At 44.8% G+C, this 25,280-nt stretch overlaps 1 protein-coding gene and 1 pseudogene across 2 annotated transcripts in view; one reads left to right on the top strand and one right to left on the bottom strand.

The window, feature by feature from the left end:
* Window positions 1-140: 140 nt before the first annotated feature.
* LOC145864222 (somatostatin-like receptor F_48D10.1 pseudogene) lies at window positions 141-4,422 on the bottom strand (annotated as a pseudogene). The gene is made up of 2 exons (XR_014382820.1): window positions 3,356-4,422; window positions 141-561 (listed from the first exon to the last, which is right to left on the bottom strand). The product of XR_014382820.1 is annotated as a somatostatin-like receptor F_48D10.1 pseudogene (transcript).
* Window positions 4,423-17,057: 12,635 nt separating this feature from the next.
* Window positions 17,058-25,280, top strand: part of LOC145862543 (polycystin-1) — a 58,342-nt gene continuing 50,119 nt past the window's right edge. Inside the window, exon 1 of the mRNA XM_082966926.1 lies at window positions 17,058-17,579. Coding sequence (XP_082823052.1) covers window positions 17,290-17,579 — 290 coding nt within the window. The 5' untranslated portion in view covers window positions 17,058-17,289. The remainder of the gene's footprint in view (window positions 17,580-25,280) is intronic.

Below are 25,280 nucleotides of genomic sequence, written 5' to 3' on the forward strand. Positions count from 1 at the left end.
TCTGACCTCCAGACTACCTGGGTGGTGAGGAAGGGAAGTCCCAGGATGTACAGTTCATATCTAACCTCTGACCTCTAGGCTACCTGGGTGGTGAGGAAGGGAAGTCCCAGGATGTACAGTTCATATCTAACCTCTGACCTCTAGGCTACCTGGGTGGTGAGGAAGGGAAGTCCCAGGATGTACAGTTCGTCTGCGACTGCCAGGTTCAGGATATAGATGTTGGTGACGGTCTTCATCTTGGCGTAGCGCAGCACCACGTAGATAGCCAGGGTGTTACCGATCAGGCCGACCACGAACACACTCAGGGAGATGACCGCAGTCATCAGGGTACTGCTGCCCTGGAACGGGACACTCTGACTGGACACGTTGGAGGAGGAACTGGGGAAGAAGGATGGGGAGGGGAAGGACGGGGTTGCAGTACCAGAATCAGGGTAGGAGTAGTGATACCCCAGGTTGGGAGTGGAGGTGTTGGGGTCACCAGAGAGCGGTGTCCAGCCTGTCCTGTCCACAGGCTCCATTTTGGATGTAGGGTGTGTAGGGGAGGGGAGGAGACCTTCAGACCTGCAGCAGAAGAGACAGAAAATTAAAAGAGGTGTGTGTGTGTGTGTGTGTGTGAGAGAGTCTCTGTGATAAAAGGAATGCAACTCTGTCTACTGTAAAACTCCAGTAAAAATGTATGATTCTGTGTGTGTATGTGTGTGTGTGTGTGTGTGTGTGTGTGTGTGTGTGTGTGTGTGTGTGTGTGTGTGTGCGTGTGTGTGTGCGTTAGTGATGCGCGTGTCAGCTGTTCGCTAATAACCCATCCACAACCGCCCGACTACATGTGATGAAGGGAACATCTGAGGTCTGCACCCAACCTGCAGGTATACAACATGCGCTGTACAGTTCCTGCTATATTTTTTCTGCCCAAGTTCCCAAAAGCATTTGGAGGTAGGCCGTCATTGTAAATAAGAATTTGTTCTTAACTGACATTCCTAGTTAAATAAAGGTTAAATCAAAATGTTAGAAATAAATCAAAATGTGTGTGTATTTGGAGCGCATACGGTCAGGTCCTAAAGCGTAGACCTCGGCACTAATGCCAGATACAAATAATGAATTTAAAAACCTCAATGTAGCCTACAAATATGAACTGCACAATAATAATACATTTATGGATTTGTTTTGATGCGTTGTTTTCTGTTTTATACAACCTGCGAGGACTGCGGGTTATGAGTCAACCCGCTCATCACTAGAGTGCGTGTGTACTGCAGAGCTTGGTATTCAGACATCCCAGTGCCCACTGAGAATACATGGTGGGTGGAGACACACTCTGACGATTCCAAGAAGTTACACACTCACACACACACTCAAAGACACACACATATATGCAGTCACCCGTACTCGAACCTGACGCACTCTCTCTCTCACACACACACACACACACACACACACACACACACACACACACACACACACACACACACACACACACACACACACACACACACACACACACACACACACACACACACACACACACACACACACACATACACACACTGCACATAACACTTTCCCACACTGTTTCCCTCTGATACTAGTGAATATCAGTGGTTCTTTCCCCCAGGCAGTGGTGGGCAACTTCTGTCCTCGGGGTCCTGAATGGGTTCACACTTTTCCCCCCATCCCTAGCAAACACAGCTGATTCATCAAACTGCATTCTAAACTGAAGATCATGATTAGGTGATTACTGGAGTCAGGTGTGTTAGCTGGGGCTGGGGAAAAACTGGGACACCAATCAGGCCCTCGAAGACTGGAGTTGCCCACCCCTGTGTGTCCCCATCTCAGTCCCCTCTATAAAACAACTCAGATCTAGATAGGCTAAGGGCTAGATTTCATCTGGACAGCGGAACATCTGTGTTATAGCGCAATTTACATTTAAAGGTAATTTCCCGATTAAGTCGACATTTGCAGAGTTTACCGTGAATGTGGTCTATCCAAATGCGAGAACATTCCCTTTAAAATGTGCATGGCGGGTAAAACGTGACCGGGTTGAATCTGGCCCCTAACTGGAGCTGTTAAGCCTTTAGTTCTGGACTCAAAAACACTTTCCATTTTTTTATTTTACCTTTATTTAACCAGGCAAGTCAGTTAAGAACACATTCTTATTTTCAATGACGGCCTAGGAACAATGGGTTAACTGCCTTGTTCAGGCGCAGAACAACAGATTTGTTCCTTGTCAGCTCGGGGATTAGAAGAATCTCCAGTGACATTGGGTTTTAGTTCAGGATGAGACTCTTAATCTGTCTGGGAAACCTCCCTTATACTGGATGTAATCATGCTTAACCGGTTGAGAAGTTAGAAAAACAACATTAAAATGTCTCGGCCCTCCCTGGTTATGCTCTTACAGAATACAGCTTAGACGATAATGAAGTGTAACACATGATAATGATGATATTGATATACAACACCATCATCTTCTCCCAGAGGCTCAATACATTAATAACGCTGCTCTGACAAGTCTCTTTTTCTCTTTTCTACCACACACACACACACACACACACCACATCACACACACACACACAGACCCACACATATACACACACACATACACACACACGCATATCAACATACACACACATACACATACACACATGCACACACATACACACGTACACGCACATGCATACAGACATATACACACGTACACACACACAGACATACACACACGTACACACACACAGACATACACACACACATACACACACATACACACACGCATGCTCACACATGGACATCTCGTAAACAACTAATCTAACATGAACAAGCACCGGCATGCCGTGTTAAAAGCCTTTTCTGCACGCTGTTTAAAAGCTGTGTCGGAAACTTAACCAGAGTCAGATGATATCATGGATAGGCCTACCATTTGTATGTTTCTACGTGCAGTTGGCTAGCGGTAGCGCAATGACTGGAAGTCTACATGAACAGCTAGCATGCTAACGGTTCGTGTAGACTTCTAGTCATTGCGCTAACACTAGTTAGCAATGGCTCCAGAAACGACCTTCAACCTGCACGCAGAGACATAAAAATGGTAGCCTATCCACTAGTTCGTCTGACTTTGGGTAAGTAGAAAAAATGGCTTAACTGCCAAAATGTCGCACAGTCAGCATACACATAGACCTAGGATCTAACTTCAACATATAGGAGTCTCAAACACTCTATGACATAGGTCCTAAACCTATGGAATAGCACACATACAAAATCTCAATGTTCCAAAAATATACTAAATGTATTATTTAAAAAAACATGTTGTTTTCTCGATTATGTATGCTATATCAGATTGTAGGTTATAAAATAATGTTAGGCTAAGTTTTACCTGGCTTTAAGTGCGCATTCTCAATTAAGCTTAAGTGGAAATTCAAATTCCGATGTATTTGAAACTTAAAAGACAGCGATAAGTAAAAGTCTAAAGATGTAGATGACTGAACCGATTTCCAAAGATGAACGGATAAAAGTCTGAAGATAAAAGTCCTTCTCTTCTCATGGTTCGTTCTGAAAACAATCAAAATCCAGAGAAAATCGTTGTTACATCCCCCCCCCCCAAAAAGTGTATTTTCAATATTTCATGAAATATTTCAAATTCCAAACCGTTTTTTCGGTTGAGGTGAGAGAGCGGAGCCTGACGCTCTCAGTCGCTGTCCGTGGTATCGGTACTGATCACTCTAGCGCAGCGTCTCTACTTCTCTCTTGCTCTGCTCGTCTTCCTACTTAGAGGACCATTTTGATTATAATCATTACTTCGTAACTGACTTAACCGGTGTCGGCTAACTATCTGACGGAAAGGTCACTATTATCCAAGCGATTAGTATCGGTCCATGTCTATGAACCGGGGTTTGAGAAACATAGACTACTCTTCTGGGCTGGGTGTCGGCATCTTTCCGGCTCTTCCTCACAACTTTTCCGCCTCACGTAGCTGTTGTTCGCAGTGGTTTAAAACCCAGTCAAGTTGATCTGTAGGGTGAGGCTATCCTATATAGCTCCTCTCCTATGCGCTCTGGCTACCGCTCCATGTCTCCCCATCTCGCAGCCAGTCCCAACCGAGGCGAGGCCCCACTGGGCACAGACGTCATTTTAACGTCTTGTTTAGATTTGCATTTGGTTGAGTTGTTTTTATCTAGTGGGGCGGCTTTCCTTCACAACTCCCCAGGAGTGTCTCGCCTCAGTCGGCTAAGATCATGGAGGAAATGGGGGTCTGCTTTTGGATGAAAAGTGAATCTTCTCCGCCCAAGGCTGTTGCTGGCCACCTTCAATATCTCATCAAGGTTTCTCAAAAACACGCGACTTAGGGTAGGGGGTATGTTTTAATGTTGTGTTTCTTCTCTCCAGAAACACCTTTAGCAGATAAGTGCGTGTGGCGGGGCAGCTCGCGCATGCAGGGTCTTTTTGGAGAGGGAGAGAGAAGGGGTCTGGTTCCCGCGTACGGGGTGGGAGTATTTAACACTCGGCCGAGGAACGTGCGTGACATTTATCCCGCAGTCAGATGATGTCACCAAGATGTTGCCGTGCAGGTTTCGCCCCTGTATTGTCTGCCCCGCACACAACCGTCCCTCACCCGATCCATTACCGATAGGGCGCTCGTGCATGTACTCGCTCACCTGCGCACACACCATGCGGTGAGTTAGCGAGGGAGAGGAAGAGAGAGGAAGAGGATGAGAGGTAAATTGAGGTCTGATGTACGGTAGTCTCCCCCCTGGAAAGGATCACGACAAATCCGTTCTACCAGGTTAGATGAACATGACCCTCACGGAAACCCGTTGCTGTTCAATCAATCCATCAATCACATATATTTTATAAAGTGCTTTTTACATCAGCAGTAGGCACAACATGCTTTATAGTTACCCGGCCTGAACCTCATAGAGCAAGTCATTCAGAAGCGCAGTATTCTTCTGACGCACGCACTAGCAACACCAAGGCATAGAGAAGTCTGATGTTTAATCAACTGTAAAGTCTTACGCCGTGCAGCCTCTCCCGCCAGATCAGATCAGAGCGCTGGAGGGTTGTAAAGAGCTCGTAGGCGGCAGGTCGCTCTCTCTCTCTCCGCAGGTGTTACCTGACGCGGTTGACAGCTCTATATCGAGCGGGCACGACTGCGACTCCTCATCGTTAAGTAATTACATTCTCTACGGGATGTCAGATGGGGCGAGCCCTGCACCCGCACAGCCTTGTGCCCTACCTGCATACAGTTATCAGGATTTCCCCGCGCTTGCACTGCAACGGCCTTTATGGGTACACACTGGCACACACACACACACTCACACACACACACACACACACACACACACACACACACACACACACACACACACACACACACACACACTGGCATGGATACACACACACACACACACACTGGCATGGACACACACACACACACATACACACACACACTGGCATGGACACACACACACACACACACACACACACACACACACACACTGGCATGGACACACACACACACACACACACACACACACACACACACACACACACACACACACACACACACACACACACTGGCATGGACACACACACACACACACACACACACACACACACACACACACACACACTGGCATGGACACAGAGACAGACTTAATTAAGATTTAGAATAACTCAATCTTAGTAAAAGGAAACCTAATTTTCGATTGAGTGGAGAGCCATATTTTTACTTCACTAACCAGATCACTATTTATTCTCTCTCTCTCTCTCTCTCTCTCTCTCTCTCTCTCTCTCTCTCATCCCTCTCTCTCTCTCTCTCTCTCTCTCTCTCTCTCTCTCTCTCTCTCTCTCTCTCTCTCTCTCTCTCTCTCTCTCTCTCTCTCTCTCTCTCTCTCTCTCTCTCTCTCTCTCTCTCTCTCTCTCTCTCTCCACTCAACCCCCTCTTTAGTAGAAGAGGCTCTCCAATCCAGTCAGTCTTGGCCGCTGCTTCAGACTGGATGAAAATAGAAGACTAGAGGTTGTGTCCCGAATGGCTCCCTATTTACCCTATTTATAGTGCACTACTTTTGACCAGGGCACCCTATTCCCTATGGGCTCTGGTCAAAAGTAGTGCACTACATAGGGATGCAGCCCAGGACATTAGACATTAACCTGATGTGTGAACTAACCCCCTCTGGTGGTTCAAGTGGAGAGAAGCCCCTGATGGTTAACCGGTGTAGTCCACTCATGGTAAGGGTACATGGGTTAAGTAAACACTCTAATTCAAGTACACTCTTGTATGGAAATAAATCTAGGGCTAGATTTATTTGTAGAATAAGGTAGAATAAGGTAGAATAAAGTATAAAAAGGTTGAATAAAGGTTGAATAAATGTATAATAGGGTAGAATAAAGGTAGAATAGGGTAGAATAAAGGTAGAATAAAGGTAGAATAGGGTAATTAAAGGTAGAATAGGGTAGAATAAAGGTAGAATAAATGTAGAATAAAGGTAGAATAGGGTAATTAAAGGTAGAATAGGGTAGAATAAAGGTAGAATAAAGGTAGAATAGGGTAGAATAAAGGTAGAATAAATGTACAATAAAGGTAGAATAGGGTAGAATAAAGGTAGAATAAAGGTAGAATAGGGTAGAATAAAGGTAGAATAAAACATATGATATTACAAAGAGGAGCTTGAGAAAGAGAGAAAAGTAGAGAGTGAAAAGAGAGAGAATATTGTAAACAGGTAGAGGTATGTATAGTGAAGGGAGAGAATACTGTAAACAGGTAGAGGGGGTATAGAGGGAGGGAGGTGAGGAGGGAGAGAGAGTATGGAAAGAGAGGAAGGAGGGAAGGAGGGAGAGGGGGCGTAGAAAGAGAGAGGGAAGGAAGGACAGAGGGCGGGGTAGAGGGGGTAGAGAGGGAGGGAGGTGAGGAGGGAGGGAGAGGGGGATATATAAAGAGAGAGAGAGAGGCATGGAAACTAAATGTCATTGACAGGCAGACCAGGAACACAAACACAGAGAGAAGGAAGTTGATAAGGAAGTCAGGGAGAGAAAGAAAAAAGAGACAGAGCGAGTAGAGGGAAAGAGAGAGAGAGAAGATGTCATTGTAAATGAGAATTTGCTCTTAACTGGCTTGACACTAGTTAAATAAAGGTTAAAAATAAAAGACACTAGTTAAATAAAGGTTAAAAATAAAAGACACTAGTTAAATAAAGGTTAAAAATAAAAGACACTAGTTAAATAAAGGTTAAAAATAAAAGACACTAGTTAAATAAAGGTTAAAAATAAAAGACACTAGTTAAATAAAGGTTAAAAATAAAAGACACTAGTTAAATAAAGGTTAAAAATAAAAGACACTAGTTAAATAAAGGTTAAAAATAAAAGACACTAGTTAAATAAAGGTTAAAAATAAAAGGGGGGCAGCAAAGGGAGACAGGATAGAACCAATACTGACCAATAAGAGCGTGGACAGCATCTGACCAATTGGATTGATGATGGAACGCAGCACTGACCAATGACAGCATGACATTAAGAAAACAATGAACATTTGACTGAAAAACAATCTTTGGGTGATTGGATGTTAATGAGATTATAACTATTCTGGCATCAAAGGAAACAGAAAAGAATCCTGTATTTTCTGTTTGAAGGGAGGAGAGAAAGAAGCAGTTTAACACTGAATTTATATGTTGTGAAGCAGTCTAAGTCAGTGAAATTCTATGTTGTGAAGCAATCTAACTGAGTGAATATCTATGTTGTGAAGCAGTCTAACTCAGTGAATTTATATGTTGTGAAGCAGTCTAACACAGTGAATTTATATGTTGTGAAGCAGTCTAACACAGTGAATTTATATGTTGTGAAGCAGTCTAACACAGTGAATTTATATGTTGTGAAGCAGTCTAACACAGTGAATTTATATGTTGTGAAGCAGTCTAACACAGTGAATTTATATGTTGTGAAGCAGTCTAACACAGTGAATTTATATGTTGTGAAGCAGTCTAACACAGTGAATTTATATGTTGTGAAGCAGTCTAACACAGTGAATTTATATGTTGTGAAGCAGTCTAACACAGTGAATTTATATGTTGTGAAGCAGTCTAACTCAGTGGATTTATATGCTGTGAGGCAGTCTAACTCAGTGGATTTATATGCTGTGAGGCAGTCTAACTCAGTGGATTTATATGTTGTGAATCAGTCTAACTCAGTGGATTTATATGCTGTGAGGCAGTCTAACTCAGTGGATTTATATGCTGTGAGGCAGTCTAACTCAGTGGATTTATATGTTGTGAATCAGTCTAACTCAGTGGATTTCTATCTTGTGAATCCAACGTCTTTCTTCAGGGACGAATCAGGTTGTCTCTACAGAATCGAGATCAATCAACAGTCAAGGTTGTTCCAAACATTTCCAATTGACATTACTACACACACACACACACACACACACACACACACACACACACAGAGTAAAACGTAGTTGTGTTAAGCTTAGTGTGAACATGGTGATGGAGTTTGTTGGCCTCTCTCTCACCCACACATATAAACAATCACCCATGCAAGATGTCTGTCCAAGGACAAGATCACAGTGAGTTTTCAGTGTCCTTTTGTTCCCTGTAGCATCAGCAATCTGCGCTGAGTGTACAAAACATTAGGAACACCTGCTCCTTCCATCCACTTCGACCAGTGTAGATGAAGGGGAGGAGACAGGTTAAAGAATAATTTTTAAGCCTTGAGACAATTGAGACATGGATTGTGTATTTGTGTCATTCAGAGGGTGAATGGGCAAGACAACATATTGAAGTGCCTTTGAACAGGATATGGTAGTAGGTGCCAGGCGTACAAGTTTATCAAGAACTGCAACGCTGCTGGGTTTTTCACACTCAACAGTTTCCTGTGTGTATCAAGAATGGTCCACCAAACAAAGGACATCCAGCCAACTTGACACAACTGTGGGAAGCATTGGAGCCAACATGGGCCAACATCCCTGCGGAACGCTTTCAACACCTTGTAGAGTCCATGCCCCTTAGCCTTCCCTGTAGCTCAGTTGGTAGAGCATGGTGTTTGCAACACCAGGATTGTGGGTTCGATTCCCACGGGGGGCCAGGACAGAAAAAAAAATCTATGAAATGTATGCATTCACTACTGTAAGTTGCTCTGGATAAGAGCGTCTGCTAAATGACTAAAATGTAAAAAAAATACCCCGACGAATTGAGGCTGTTCTGAGGACAACTCAATATTAAGAAGGTGTTCCTAATGTTTTGTACACTCAGTTTAGATAGATTAGTCAAATTGTTTTACCTGAGCATAACCCAAAAAGCTAAGGACTAATTAGCCTACTCTGTTGTTTATGATTGTGTTGTCATGGAGGACTGATTGGGTTCATTGCTTCCAGCTGAACAATAAAAGCTGCTATGAATATGGCATGCTTTGACAACCACCAGAAAGTGCTGTTTGCATGTGAAAATGTAATGCCATATGCTGCATTTGTTATAGGCCTATTGTTGACCTTTCTGTTGGTGACACTTTGAAATCTGGATAATTTGCAGCTGTTTAAGTTGATCAAAAGTGTGTGAGTTTGAGCAGGTGTCCGTTCAGCCTTTGGGCAGTCTTTATAATCAGCACCAATGAGACTGAGCAATAAAAGCTCCCCCTGGTCTTCTTAAATGAAACTAGTTGTTGACAGTATGGAGCGCAATACCACGGGGGAGTTTAGAAGGGAGGAACTATACCACGGGGGAGTTTAGAAGGGAGGAACTATACCATGGGGGAGTTTAGAAGGGAGGAACTATACCACGGGGGAGTTTAGAAGGGAGGAACTATACCACGGGGGAGTTTAGAAGGGAGGAACTATACCACGGGGGAGTTTAGAAGGGAGGAACTATACCATGGGGGAGTTTAGAAGGGAGGAACTATACCACGGGGGAGTTTAGAAGGGAGGAACTATACCATGGGGGAGTTTAGAAGGGAGGAACTATACCACGGGGGAGTTTAGAAGGGAGGAACTATACCACGGGGGAGTTTAGAAGGGAGGACCTATACCACGGGGGAGTTTAGAAGGGAGGAACTATATCACGGGGGAGTTTAGAAGGGAGGAACTATACCACGGGGGAGTTTAGAAGGGAGAAACTATATCACGGGGGAGTTTAGAAGGGAGGAACTATACCACGGGGGAGTTTAGAAGGGAGGAACTATATCACGGGGGAGTTTAGAAGGGAGGAACTATACCACGGGGGAGTTTAGAAGGGAGGAACTATACCACGGGGGAGTTTAGAAGGGAGGAACTATATCACGGGGGAGTTTAGAAGGGAGGAACTATAGCACGGGGGAGTTTTGAAGGGAGGAACTATACCACGGGGGAGTTTAGAAGGGAGGAACTCAAACTTGTATTCCATAGACTGGGATCCGCACTATGCAGCTGTTGCAAGAGTCCATTTTCCACTGGCTGACCATGTTTTAGCTGGTAAGGTGAGGGATTACAGTTACAGTTTGTTTTGTAATCTGTTACTCTCCAACCCTGTGTGAGTGTGTCTGCTGCAGGTTAATGCCAATACAGCATCTTGTTTTTCAGCCTGTTTGCACCCATCTCTTCTGTTCTTCCTCCTCTCTTTCCTCTCATCCCTCTCTTTCCTCTCATCCCTCTCTTTCCTCTCATCCCTCTCTTTCCTCTCTTTCCTCTCCATCCCTCTCTTTCCTCTCATCCCTCTCTTTCCTCTCATCCCTCTCTTTCCTCTCATCCCTCTCTTTCCTCTCATCCCTCTCTTTCCTCTCATCCCTCTCTTTCCTCTCATCCCTCTCTTTCCTCTCATCCCTCTCTTTCCTCTCTTTCCTCTCCATCCCTCTCTTTCCTCTCCATCCCTCTCATCCCTCTCTTTCCTCTCATCCCTCTCTTTCATCTCTTTCCTCTCCATCCCTCTCTTTCCTCTCCATCCCTCTCATCCCTCTCTTTCCTCTCTTTCCTCTCCATCCCTCTCTTTCCTCTCCATCCCTCTCATCCCTCTCTTTCCTCTCATCCCTCTCTTTCATCTCTTTCCTCTCCATCCCTCTCTTTCCTCTCCATCCCTCTCTTTCTTCTCCATCCCTCTCTTTCCTTTCTTTCTGTGGGGGGTAGATGGGGGAGAGGGAACCCCCGCAAGGCGAGAGTTGATGGACATGTGGGTACAGGGGGCAGGGTTTAGGCTGTCTCCACGACTACCCCCAGAGCGAACCAATCACATGGCCAGAGGGATGACCTTACCGGCCTGTCAGAGGGGATTAGCGTGAGAGGTGTGTGTGTGTGTCTCAGTTGCAGCTATACTCAACATCACCACAACAGCACCAGGTCCAGAGAAACACTCACAGAGAGAGAATAAAGGAGGTAAGGACAAAGAGAATGAAGAGGGAAACACAGAAAGATTAGCAAGCAAGAAAGAGAGACACAAATATTGCCCCAAGGGACCAGCTGAGAGAAAGAGGGAGAGAGAGAGAGGGAGAGAAAGAAAGAATGAGAATGAGAGGGAGCGAGAGCGAGGGGGAGAGAGGGAGAGAAAGAAAGAATGAGAGGGAGAGAGAGAGAGACTTGCCACTAGCAACCAGACAGAGAGGAGGGAGAAGTGTGTAAAGGAGACTGAGGCAAGTGTCCTTATGGGCCCTGGTCAAAAGTAGTGCAATATATAGGGAAAAGGGTGTCATTTGTGATGCAGTCACAATATCAGTTATGTTCTGTTGTTTTCTGTTGTTAATGAACACATCAGGCAGGAGAACATCACTCACCAGTCTCTCCCCCTCCCTCTTTATCCTTCTCTCTCTCTCTCTCTCCCCCTCCCTCTTTATCCTTCTCTCTCTCTCGCTCTCTCCCCCTCCCTCTTTATCCTTCTCTCTCTCTCTCTCCCTCCCTCCCTCTTTATCCTTCTCTCTCTCTCTCTCGCTCTCTCTCTCTCCCTCCCTCCCTCTTTATCCTTCTCTCTCTCTCTCTCGCTCTCTCTCTCTCCCTCCCTCCCTCTTTATCCTTCTCTCTCTCTCTCTCGCTCTCTCTCTCTCCCTCCCTCCCTCTTTATCCTTCTCTCTCTCTCTCTCGCTCTCTCTCTCTCCCTCCCTCCCTCTTTATCCTTCTCTCTCTCTCTCTCGCTCTCTCTCTCTCTCCCCCTCCCTCTTTATCCTTCTCTCTCTCTCTCTCTCTCTCTCTCTCTCCCTCTCCCTCTTTATCCTTCTCTCTCTCTCTCTCTCCCTCTTTATCCTTCTCTCTCTCTCTCCCCCCTCTTTATCCTTCTCTCTCTCTCTCTCTCTCTCTCACACACACTCTCTCCCCCTCCCTCTTTATCCTTCTCTCTCTCTCTCCTCCTCCCTCTTTATCCCCTCTCTCTCTCTCTCTCTCTCTCTCCCTCCCTCTTTATCTTTCTCTCTCTCTCTCTCTCTCTCTCTCTCTCTCTCCCTCCCTCTTTATCCTTCTTTCTCTCTCTCTCTCTCTCTCTCTCTCTCTCTCTCTCTCTCTCTCTCTCTCTCTCTCTCCCTGTCCCTCCCTCGCTGTAACCTACCTACCCTGCACCTGTAACCTACCTACCCTGCACAGCACAGCACAGCACGAGACTGAAGAGATGTCACACAACACAATAGAAGAGAGGGCTAGATGAGAGACACAACTGGGACAGAGATATTCAGAATGGTTTAAATAAGGTTTTGTGCTCCTTTCTTCGCTCTCTCTCGCTCCCTCTTCTCTTTCTTTCTTTCTCTCTCGCTCTTCATTCCTCTCTCACCCCTCCCTCTTTTTTCTCTCCCTCTCTCTCCCTCCCTCCCTCTTTTTTTCTCTCCCTCTCTCTCTCCCTCCCTCCCTCTTTTTTCTCTCCCCCTCTCTCTCTCTCCATCTCCCTTTCAACCTCTCTCTCTCCATCTCCCTTTCAACCTCTCTCTCTCTCCATCTCCCTTTCAATCTCTTCTCTTCTCTTCTCTTCATTCCTCACAGCAGTAGTTTAGGTGAGCATATAAAAGAGTGCAAGCCGTGATGCAAATCCACCTTTTTTACTGTGGTGCTGCCAAGGTTTGGGCATCAGAACACCCTTCTACAGGTAGGAAGACTGACACATAGTCAGATAGGAAGACTGGCACATAGTCAGGTAGGAAGACTGACACATAGTCAGGTAGGAAGACTGACACATAGTCAGGTAGGAAGACTGACACACAGTCAGATAGGAAGACTGACACATAGTCAGATAGGAAGACTGACACATAGTCAGGTAGGAAGACTGACACATAGTCAGGTAGGAAGACTGACACATAGTCAGGTAGGAAGACTGACACATAGTCAGGTAGGAAGACTGACACACAGTCAGATAGGAAGATTGACACACAGTCAGATAGGAAGACTGACACATAGTCAGATAGGAAGACTGACACACAGTCAGATAGGAGGACTGACACACAGTCAGATAGGAAGACTGACACATAGTCAGATAGGAAGACTGACACATAGTCAGGTAGGAAGACTGACACATAGTCAGGTAGGAAGACTGACACATAGTCAGGTAGGAAGACTGACACACAGTCAGATAGGAAGACTGACACACAGTCAGATAGGAAGACTGACACACAGACAGATAGGAAGACTGACACATAGTCAGGTAGGAAGACTGACACATAGTCAGGTAGGAAGACTGACACATAGTCAGGTAGGAAGACTGACACATAGTCAGATAGGAAGACTGACACACAGTCAGATAGGAAGACTGACACACAGACAGATAGGAAGACTGACACAGTCAGGTAGGAAGACTGACACATAGTCAGGTAGGAAGACTGACAAGTAGTCAGGTAGGAAGACTGACAAGTAGTCAGGTAGGAAGACTGACACATAGTCAGGTGGGAAGACTGACACATAGTCAGGTAGGAAGACTGACACATAGTCAGGTAGGAAGCCTGACACCCCCAGCCCCGTCTCCCAAGCCCCGTCTCCCAAGCACTGTCTCCCCCTAGTGAGTGTGTGGGTAGAGTCTAGTGAGTGTGTGGGTAGAGTCTAGTGAGTGTGTGGGTAGAGTCTAGTCAGTGTGTGGGTAGAGTCTAGTGAGTCTGTGGGTAGAGTCTAGTGAGTGTGTGGGTAGAGTCTAGTGAATGTGTGGGTAGATCTAGTGAGTGTGTGGGTAGTCTAGTCAGTGTGTGGGTAGAGTCTAGTAAGTGTGTGGGTAGAGTCTAGTGAGTGTGTGGGTAGAGTCTAGTGAGTGTGTGGGTAGAGTCTAGTAAGTGTGTGGGTAGAGTCTAGTGAGTGTGTGGGTAGAGTCTAGTGAGTGTGTGGGTACAGTCTAGTGAGTGTGTGGGTAGAGTCTAGTAAGTGTGTGGGTAGAGTCTAGTGAGTGTGTGGGTAGAGTCTAGTGAGTGTGTGGGTACAGTCTAGTGAGTGTGTGGGTACAGTCTAGTGAGTGTGTGGGTAGAGTCTAGTAAGTGTGTGGGTAGAGTCTAGTGAGTGTGTGGGTACAGTCTAGTGAGTGTGTGGGTACAGTCTAGTGAGTGTGTGGGTAGGGTCTAGTCAGTGTGTGGGTAGAGTCTAGTAAGTGTGTGGGTAGAGTCTAGTGAGTGTGTGGGTACAGTCTAGTGAGTGTGTGGGTACAGTCTAGTGAGTGTGTGGGTAGGGTCTAGTCAGTGTGTGGGTAGAGTCTAGTAAGTGTGTGGGTAGAGTCTAGTGAGTGTGTGGGTACAGTCTAGTGAGTGTGTGGGTAGGTTCTAGTCAGTGTGTGGGTAGAGTCTAGTGAGTGTGTGGGTAGAGTCTAGTGAGTGTGTGGGTAGGTTCTAGTCAGTGTGTGGGTAGAGTCTAGTGAGTGTGTGGGTAGAGTCTAGTGAGTGTGTGGGTAGGGTCTAGTAAGTGTGTGGGTAGAGTCTAGTCAGTGTGTGGGTAGAGTCTAGTGAGTGTGTGGGTAGAGTCTAGTCAGTGTGTGGGTAGAGTCTAGTGAGTGTGTGGGTAGAGTCTAGTGAGTGTGTGGGTAGGGTCTAGTAAGTGTGTGGGTAGAGTCTAGTGAGTGTGTGGGTAGGGTCTAGTAAGTGTGTGGGTAGAGTCTAGTGAGTGTACATAGATCCACTGCAAAAAAACACCTTGCGGTCGGACGCCGATCAGTTGCCATACCAAGCGGTGCTGCAGCCAGTCAAGAGGCTCTCTATGGTGCAGCTGTATAACTTTTTGAAGATCTGAGGACCCATGCCAAATCTTTTCAGCCTCCTGAGGGGGAAGAGACATTGTCATGCCCTTTCCACCTCTGTGTTGGTGTGTTTGGACCATGATATGTCCCTAGTGATGTGAACACCGAGGAACTTGAAGCTCTCGACCGTCTCCACTACAGCCCCGTGGATGTGGATTGTAGCGTGCTCGGCCCTCTGTTTCCTGTAGTCCAGATCAGCTCCTTTGTTTTGTCCACGTTGAGGGAGAGGTTGTTGTCCTGCCACCACACTGCCAGGTTTCTGACCTCCTCCATATAGGCTGTCATTGTTGTCAGTGATCAGGCCTACCACCGTTGTGTCGTCGACAAACTTTCTCTCTCTCTCTTTTTCTCGCTCACTTCCTCCAGTCCTTTAATAATATTGTCTGAGGCCCCAGCAGTAAGTAGTGTTTTCCTGACTAGTAGACTCTCCCCATAACCAAACAGAAGCCCAGCCCCCTCTCCTCCAGCCCAGCCCCTTCTCCCTCAGCCCAGCCCACTCCAACTAACCCATTTAAACCAGTTGAATCCAGTCCCCATACCCAAGCCCATTCCAGTTCACATAACCCATTCCAGTTCAGGCCACTTCACCCAACCCATTTAAACCAATCCAATCCAGTCTACATACTCCAGCCTAACCCAACCAAACCTAACCCAGCCAAACCTAACCCAGCCAAACCTAACCCAGCCAAGCCTAACCCAGCCAAGCCTAACCCAGCCAAGCCTAACCCTATCCAGCTTAGCCCAGTCCTGTATTGTGGCCGACCTTGCTGTCGCTTTGGCTCTGTCGCTTTGGCTCTAGTCTCTGTCTGGCTCTGTAGTTGGGGCAAGACTGTGTGTTGTCGGCTGGGGTGGTCTGGGGTGAAGGCTAGGCTCAGTGGGGTGGGCTGGAGATGGGGTGGGCTGGAGATGGGGTGGGCTGGAGATGGGGTGGGCTGGAGATGGAATGGGCCGGAGGCTGGGCTGTTGTTGGGTATAAGGCTCTATAGCGGTGGCTCTGTGAGTGCTGAGCTGCAGGCTGGTGTGTGTGTGTGTGTGTGTGTGTGTGTGTGTGTGTGTGGTGTGAGATGGGGTGGGCCAACACAAGCAGCACCGGGAACGTCCCCCTCGCATGCCCCAGCAGCAGAACAGGAAATGGGAGAGAGGGGAGAAGAGAGAGAGGAGTGTGTGTGCGTACGTACGCGTCTATGAAAGTGAATTAGTGAGATTGTTTGATTTGAATTTATTGAGAGAGAAGATAGTGGGATGTAAGTAAAATATAATATCTCACCTGCATAAAGCTATAACACCTGCTCAGACTGTGGACTGGCTGACTGAAAGAGTGACTGGCTGACTGAATGAGTGACTGACTGACTGGCTGCCTGAAAGAGTGACTAGCTGACTGAAAGAGTGACTAGCTGACTGAATGAGTGATTGACTGACTGGCTGACTGAAAGAGTGACTAGCTGACTGAAAGAGTGACTAGCTGACTGAAAGAGTGACTAGCTGACTGAATGAGTGACTGGCTGGGTGAGTGGCCGACTGTCTCCTATATTCCCAGAAGGCCAAGAACACAGCTGGACTGTTTAAAGGTGTTATCACATCATCATCACACACAATTAGATACTCCCATCTAGGGAATGGACTGGAGGTGGGGAGAGGGGAGGATGTGTGTGTGGGGGGGACTGTTTTAATAAAAAAATATGATAATGTTTTGTTATTTTGAGTAGGCTAAAATATCTCTGGTGCGATTAAGGCTGATATGTTGATATGCAAATAGAAAACACATCATTGTATAAACAAATCCTTAAACGGATTACTTGTGTAATAATAACACATTATTGCATGAGAAAAAAGTAGAATCTTTCTCCCAAGGAGCCCAAGAAGGAATCTGTGCGCTCAGTGTTTACTTGTAGAACCGCAGCGGGTGAAGGCAGCCAAAACAAGGCGGGAGAAAGAAAGGAAGTTGAAGGAACTTTTTTTCTTCCGAAAAAAGAAGAAGAAGAGCGCTGCTAGTTCCGTTATAACCACAGAGAACGGCGAAACGTCTACGAAAACCTGGGGGTTTTAAAAAACGGTTTTTTAAAAAGTTAGTTGCGCTCTTAGCATGTTTTCACATGAAGAAATCCGTTAAAAAGCGACGAACAAGTTTTTCTCCCTCAGTGCGAGGACCCTTCCAACATCAGAGGCGATGCGATGTGAGTGAGCTATGCCTTTTAGAAATGGACAGATTTTATCCAAGCGAAAACATGGCGCCTCATTCCCAAAGTTTGGATTATTTTCCAGTCTGCTCTTCACTCTCTGTTGCCTGGAGGCATGGGGCTGGAGCCCAGCGCCCGGGGACGGCGGCAGCGGTAGGAGTTGCGGGAGCCCGTGTCCCGGTAACTGTACGTGTGTTATCGCACCGGGGTCCCGGGAATCGTGCGTGGTTAATTGTACGAACATCGGTCTGGAGCGGGGGCCAGCGGCGGGGGACCTCCCACCGGGAACTAACGTTCTGTAAGTAGCCTAGTGGTTGTAACGTTAGCATGTGACACTCCAGATGGGAAGCGGCGTGTGAGGTATGCCACCGCACCGCTCGGTAATTGACGTAACCCCGAGTGTGCCCCTTGGTACTTTCCCTCCGGTGGAGGAGGGATGGGGAGTTGGCGTCTCCCGTGACGTAACATTTTAATTCTGAACACTCTTCTTGTTCAATTGTTTGTATCGGTCGTTTGTTTGTGTGCCATTGGCTGGTGTTGAGAAAGATATCACACCGTTTCACTACAGATATGATACTCCAGAATAGACTGGCAGGCTTCCAGGCATGCTGTCATGGAAAAAGTTACGCCTCGATCACATCGACAGTGTTATTGCATTTTGGTACACCAGAAGTACATTCATTTCCAATTGAATGCTGCGTTTGCCTTGCAGCATTGCGTTGCAGAGGCAGTTCCAATGCGTTCTGTGTGGTGCATACATTTGATTTTTTCGAAGGTATGCCTCAAATTGTATTTGTAGACTGCTTGACGCCTCGATCACACCTACAGTGCCATTGCTGAAATTGGTATGCAGCATTATCTGGATATGTGTGCAACACATGTTCAACATTCACCTTCTGCTACCATTTATGTCAAGTCCTCTTACGCATACAGTTTGACACATAAGTTCGATAAATCCAACGACTGCACCACAACTGCCTCTGCAACGCAATGCTGCAAGGCAAACGCAGCGTTCCATTGGAAATGAATGTCATTCTGGTGTACCAAAACGCAACGATGCTGTCTGTCGCTGTGACAGAAATGGTAGCAGAAAGGGAATGTTGAACTTTTGTTGCAGACATATCCAGATGATGCTGTGTACCATGTGTGATCGAGGTGTAACTGTTTTGAGTTTATACTTTTGATGTGCTTTGGTTTGAGTTTATACTTTTGATGTGCTTTGGTTTGAGTTTATACTTTTGATGTGCTTTGGTTTGAGTTTATTCTTTTGATGTGCTTTGGTTTGAGTTTATACTTTTGATGTGCTTTGGTTTGAGTTTATACTTTTGATGTGCTTTGTGGCCTTTGATGCCAATTTGCAGTCAGTTACAATGTTGCAGTAGCAACATAATAGCAATTTTGTAATGAGAGAAAGGATGTTACAATGGGTAGTAGTAGTAGTAGTAACAATAGTAGTAGTAGTAACAATAGTAGTAGTAGTAGTAACAATAGTAGTAGTAGTAGTAGTAGTAGTAACCTTAGTAGTAACAGTAACAGTAGTAGTAACAGTAACAGTAGTAGTAGTAACAATGGTAGTAGTAGTAACAGTAGTGGTAGTAACAATAGTAGTAGTAGTAACACTAGTAGTAGTAGCAATAGTAGTAGTAGTAGTAGTAGTAACAATAGTATTAGTAGTAATAACAATAGTAGTAGTAGTAGTAACAGTAACAGTAGTAGTAACAGTAGTAGTAGTAACAATAGTAGTAGTAGTACCACTAGTAGTAGTAGCAATAGTAGTAGTAGTAGTAACAATAGTAGTAGTAACAATAGTAGTAGTAGTAGTAACAATAGTAGTAGTAGTAGTAGTAACAATAGTAGTGTAGTAGTAACAATAGTAGTAGTAACAGTAGTAGTAGTAGTAACAGTAGTAGTAGTAGTAGTAACAATAGTGGTAGTAGTAACAATAGTAGTAGTAACAATAGTAGTAGTACCAATAGTAGTAGTAGTAACAATAGTAGTAGTAGTAACAGTGGTAGTAGTAGTAGTAACAATAGTAGTAGTAGTAACACCAGTAGTAGTAACAATAGTAGTTGTAGTAACACTATTAGTAGTAGTAACAGTAGTAGTAGTATTAACAGTTGTAGTAGTAGTAACAATAGTAGTAGTAGTAACACTAGTAGTAGTAACAATAGTAGTAGTAGTAGTAACAATAGTAGTAGTAGTAACAGTGGTAGTAGTAGTAGTAACAATAGTAGTAGTAGTAACAGTAGTAGTAGTAGTAACACTAGTAGCAGTAACAATAGTAGTAGTAACAATAGTAGTAGTAGTAGTAGTAGTAACAATAGTAGTACTAACAATAGTAGTAGTAGTAACAATAGTAGTAGTAGTAGTAACAATAGTAGTAGTAGTAGTAACAATAATAGTAGTAGTAGTAGTAACAATAGTAGTAGTAACATTAGTAGTAGTAACATTAGTAGTAGTAACAATAGTAGTAGTAGTAGTAACAGTAGTAGTAGTAACATTAGTAGTAGTAACAATAGTAGTAGTAACAATAGTAGTAGTAACAACAGTATTAGTAACAATAGTTGTAGTAGTAGTTGTCCAATACATGTTTCCTCCTATGAATTGTGCATGTATTTATTGTTAGGAGAAATTGTTCCATGTGATAAGAAATTGTCACGTGTTTAATAGATATTGAGACAAATAACAAACGTTGAGAACTTGTTTTGGATACTTGGTGTTTACTCATTATATGGTGTGGGTGGGCAGCCTAATACTCCACCCATAGTGACCCTCAACTGGAAGTAGCTGCACCAGACCAACGTGCGTCACAGTCACATAGAACTCTGTTGAGCAACATTGTAAGTTGTCCCCACGACAAATGACCAAAACAAAAATAGTTCCAAGGCAACAAGTTGGCCTCTGCATCCTCCGTTCTCTGGCTGCCCGTTTTGCGAGGTGTTACGCTTCGAACACAACAAAAGTGTCGTTGCGTTTTGGTACACCAGAAGTACATTCATTTCCAATGAAACGCTGCAGAGGCAGTTGCAGTGCGTTCTGTGTGGTGCAGGATTTATAGAACGTCTGCGTCAAGCTGCTGTCGGTGTGTTGGAAGAGTTAGTGCCCTAGGCCTAGAAGGTCACTATCCAAGACGGCGGCCATCAAATGTTGTTGTTTGGAGTTTGACCGATGGGTAGCAGCCTACAAGACGGGTCAGCTCTGAAGGCAGGCGTGGTGCAGATTTGAAACTTCAGGCTGGAACATTCTGTCCTCTCGCTGCCACTGAAGGAGCGTCGTAGGTTAGCAGTTTATTTTTCCTATAAATCCGTTATGTTTGAACTTTTTCTCCGTTCACTTTTAGGATAAATCTCTTCTCAAGGCTCTGGGTTTTTCTGGAATACAAGCTTGTTGTGTTTTAAACGAACTGTTGAGGTTTTAGAAGTAAACTACAGCATGTCATTTGTTTAGGTCACCACCTGGCTACTGCGTGGGGGGAATAAGGTTCATATAGGCCTATACATAGATAGTTATGCTAATCCATAGGCTTCTGTTTGGATATGCCTGATCTTTACTCAGCCTATGGAAATGACAGAAATTGGTCCTGTAATCTGTCTACTAATATGTCGTATGTAGTTTAATAGTAAAAGGAGAAACCGTAAAGACCCAGGTCTGTAGGATTCACTTCATCCTATTCATTAATGTTGCAGTGCGTGTGGCCGTGTTTCCATGTCATTGGCTCTGCATAAGGGGCTGGCCATTCGCAGGGATAACTGCGTGAAGACATGGGTTCTGCAGTGGCGAGGAGTGATACTGTCGTGTCAGGGTCCTGCCAAACTGGACAGGAGCGTTTATTTCATCAAGCTAAGCAAACCCCGCTGTCCTCCCGGGAAAAGTTGGTAAACGGTAGAAAATATCATTGGAGCGGTGGAAAATATATACATCTCATTTCTGTGGATGGAGAGGAATATCCATCCCAGCGACACAGCCGTTGATGCCGTATAATTACAATGAAATGAGTTGTGATTCTAATGAATTCTCATTCTCTGACTGGAACTCTCACAGGGCTCCATAGCTGATCTAGGTCAATATCAGGACTCTTCTGTTATGGAACTGTCAGAGTAGGATACTGATCTAGGATCCGTTTTGCCCTTTTAATCAATAGGAGTAGTATGGACAGAGAGGTGTGTAAAGTGTGATCTGAGCTCAGGGATTCATCATGTCTGGACTGAGAGATACAGGAAGAAACAAAGTGGGAAGTGCTGAAGGCTGTTTGATGTGGACACCAAGGCATCGGTCTATTCTTCACTTCTAACATTATATCCCTCATCTCTAGAGTAGCTGAACTTTGGATGATTCTGGTGTTGACACACGCACGCACACACACACACAGTAGCTGAAAACACACACATCTCCATTTTCCTGGCTACATCACTGTTTTGCTTTGTGTCGTTACCAGGACAACCACACCGCAACTATCACACCCCCCGACCAGCCCAGGAGAAGTACAACTGTACACACACACACACACACACACACACACACACACACACACACACACACACACACACACACACACACACACACACACACACACACACACACACACACACACACACACACACACACACACAGCAGGAGATGTTGTCTTATAAACCAGAGTATTTACAGAGTAGTTAGATCTGGCAGTACACCTCCTCTCTTCAGAAGTCTAACAGATGTCATGTATAGGAGGGACTACTCTCTCTCCCTCATCCCTCTTCCTCCTTCTATTCCCTCTATTCTTCTTTCTCCCTATTTTCCTCTTCCTCACTCCTCCTCATCCTCTTTTGTTATCTCTCTCTTCCCCTTTCTCTCCATCTTGGTTGCAGTCTTTCTCTCACTCTAACCTCTTCTCCCCCCTCTCTCTCTCCTTCCTCCAGTGTATCCTCATCCCTCCGTCTCCTGATAGTGTAAATGTTCAGTTCAAAGAAACAAGTGATACATTTTTCTTCATATCCCATTCTTTCTTTCCTCCATGTTTTTTAACGAGCTGGGAAAGACTGAATCCACCAGCCATATGCAGGAGGTTTGTTTTGTTACCGTGACGACAGCAACTGATGACATCACTCACGGAAGTACAGGCATTCCACAAGGTAGTAAATAAAGAGGGGGAGGGGAGAGAATGGGGGAGAGAGAGGGGGGAGAGGGCGAGTGCGTTTAGAGAACAGCAAGAGGGGACGAAGAGTGTGGGGGACGAAGGGGGCACATATTGAACCCTTTCGATGCTCCAGACCTCAGTACTAACCAACTAAACCAGCAAGATGACCCTTCACTGTCACTACAGTATGTCATTACAGACATGACCCTTCACTGTCACTACAGTATGTCATTACAGACATGACCCTTCACTGTCACTACAGTATGTCATTACAGACATGACCCTTCACTGTCACTACAGTATGTCATTACAGACATGACCCTTCACTGTTACTACAGTATGTCATTACAGACATGACCCTTCACTGTCACTACAGTATGTCATTACAGACATGACCCTTCACTGTTACTACAGTATGTCATTACAGACATGACCCTTCACTGTCACTACAGTATGTCATTACAGACATGACCTTTCACTGTTACTACAGTATGTCATTACAGACATGACCCTTCACTGTTACTACAGTATGTCATTACAGACATGACCTTTCACTGTCACTACAGTATGTCATTACAGACATGACCCTTCACTGTCACTACAGTATGTCATTACAGACATGACCCTTCACTGTCACTACAGTATGTCATTACAGACATGACCCTTCACTGTCACTACAGTATGTCATTACAGACATGACCTTTCACTGTCACTACAGTATGTCATTACAGACATGACCCTTCACTGTCACTACAGTATGTCATTACAGACATGACCCTTCACTGTTACTACAGTATGTCATTACAGACATGACCTTTCACTGTCACTACAGTATGTCATTACAGACATGACCTTTCACTGTTACTACAGTATGTCATTACAGACATGACCCTTCACTGTCACTACAGTATGTCATTACAGACATGACCCTTCACTGTCACTACAGTATGTCATTACAGACATGACCCTTCACTGTCACTACAGTATGTCATTACAGACATGACCCTTCACTGTCACTACAGTATGTCATTACAGACATGACCTTTCACTGTCACTACAGTATGTCATTACAGACATGACCCTTCACTGTCACTACAGTATGTCATTACAGACATGACCCTTCACTGTCACTACAGTATGTCATTACAGACATGACCCTTCACTGTCACTACAGTATGTCATTACAGACATGACCCTTCACTGTCACTACAGTATGTCATTACAGACATGACCCTTCACTGTCACTACAGTATGTCATTACAGACATGACCCTTCACTGTCACTACAGTATGTCATTACAGACATGACCCTTCACTGTCACTACAGTATGTCATTACAGACATGACCCTTCACTGTCACTACAGTATGTCATTACAGACATGACCCTTCACTGTTACTACAGTATGTCATTACAGACATGACCCTTCACTGTCACTACAGTATGTCATTACAGACATGACCCTTCACTGTCACTACAGTATGTCATTACAGACATGACCCTTCACTGTCACTACAGTATGTCATTACAGACATGACCCTTCACTGTCACTACAGTATGTCATTACAGACATGACCCTTCACTGTCACTACAGTATGTCATTACAGACATGACCCTTCACTGTCACTACAGTATGTCATTACAGACATGACCCTTCACTGTCACTACAGTATGTCATTACAGACATGACCCTTCACTGTCACTACAGTATGTCATTACAGACATGACCCTTCACTGTCACTACAGTATGTCATTACAGACATGACCCTTCACTGTCACTACAGTATGTCATTACAGACATGACCCTTCACTGTCACTACAGTATGTCATTACAGACATGACCCTTCACTGTCACTACAGTATGTCATTACAGACATGACCCTTCACTGTCACTACAGTATGTCATTACAGACATGACCCTTCACTGTCACTACAGTATGTCATTACAGACATGACCTTTCACTGTCACTACAGTATGTCATTACAGACATGACCCTTCACTGTCACTACAGTATGTCATTACAGACATGACCCTTCACTGTCACTACAGTATGTCATTACAGACATGACCTTTCACTGTCACTACAGTATGTCATTACAGACATGACCCTTCACTGTCACTACAGTATGTCATTACAGACATGACCTTTCACTGTCACTACAGTATGTCATTACAGACATGACCCTTCACTGTCACTACAGTATGTCATTACAGACATGACCCTTCACTGTCACTACAGTATGTCATTACAGACATGACCCTTCACTGTCACTACAGTATGTCATTACAGACATGACCTTTCACTGTCACTACAGTATGTCATTACAGACATGACCCTTCACTGTCACTACAGTATGTCATTACAGACATGACCCTTCACTGTCACTACAGTATGTCATTACAGACATGACCCTTCACTGTCACTACAGTATGTCATTACAGACATGACCCTTCACTGTCACTACAGTATGTCATTACAGACATGACCCTTCACTGTCACTACAGTATGTCATTACAGACATGACCCTTCACTGTCACTACAGTATGTCATTACAGACATGACCCTTCACTGTCACTACAGTATGTCATTACAGACATGACCCTTCACTGTCACTACAGTATGTCATTACAGACATGACCTTTCACTGTCACTACAGTATGTCATTACAGACATGACCCTTCACTGTCACTACAGTATGTCATTACAGACATGACCTTTCACTGTCACTACAGTATGTCATTACAGACATGACCCTTCACTGTCACTACAGTATGTCATTACAGACATGACCCTTCACTGTCACTACAGTATGTCATTACAGCCATGACCTTTCACTGTCACTACAGTATGTCATTACAGACATGACCTTTCACTGTCACTACA

This window comes from Salmo salar, chromosome 02, assembly GCF_965601325.2.
Source record: "Salmo salar chromosome 02, fSalSal1, whole genome shotgun sequence".
Lineage (NCBI taxonomy): Eukaryota > Metazoa > Chordata > Actinopteri > Salmoniformes > Salmonidae > Salmo > Salmo salar.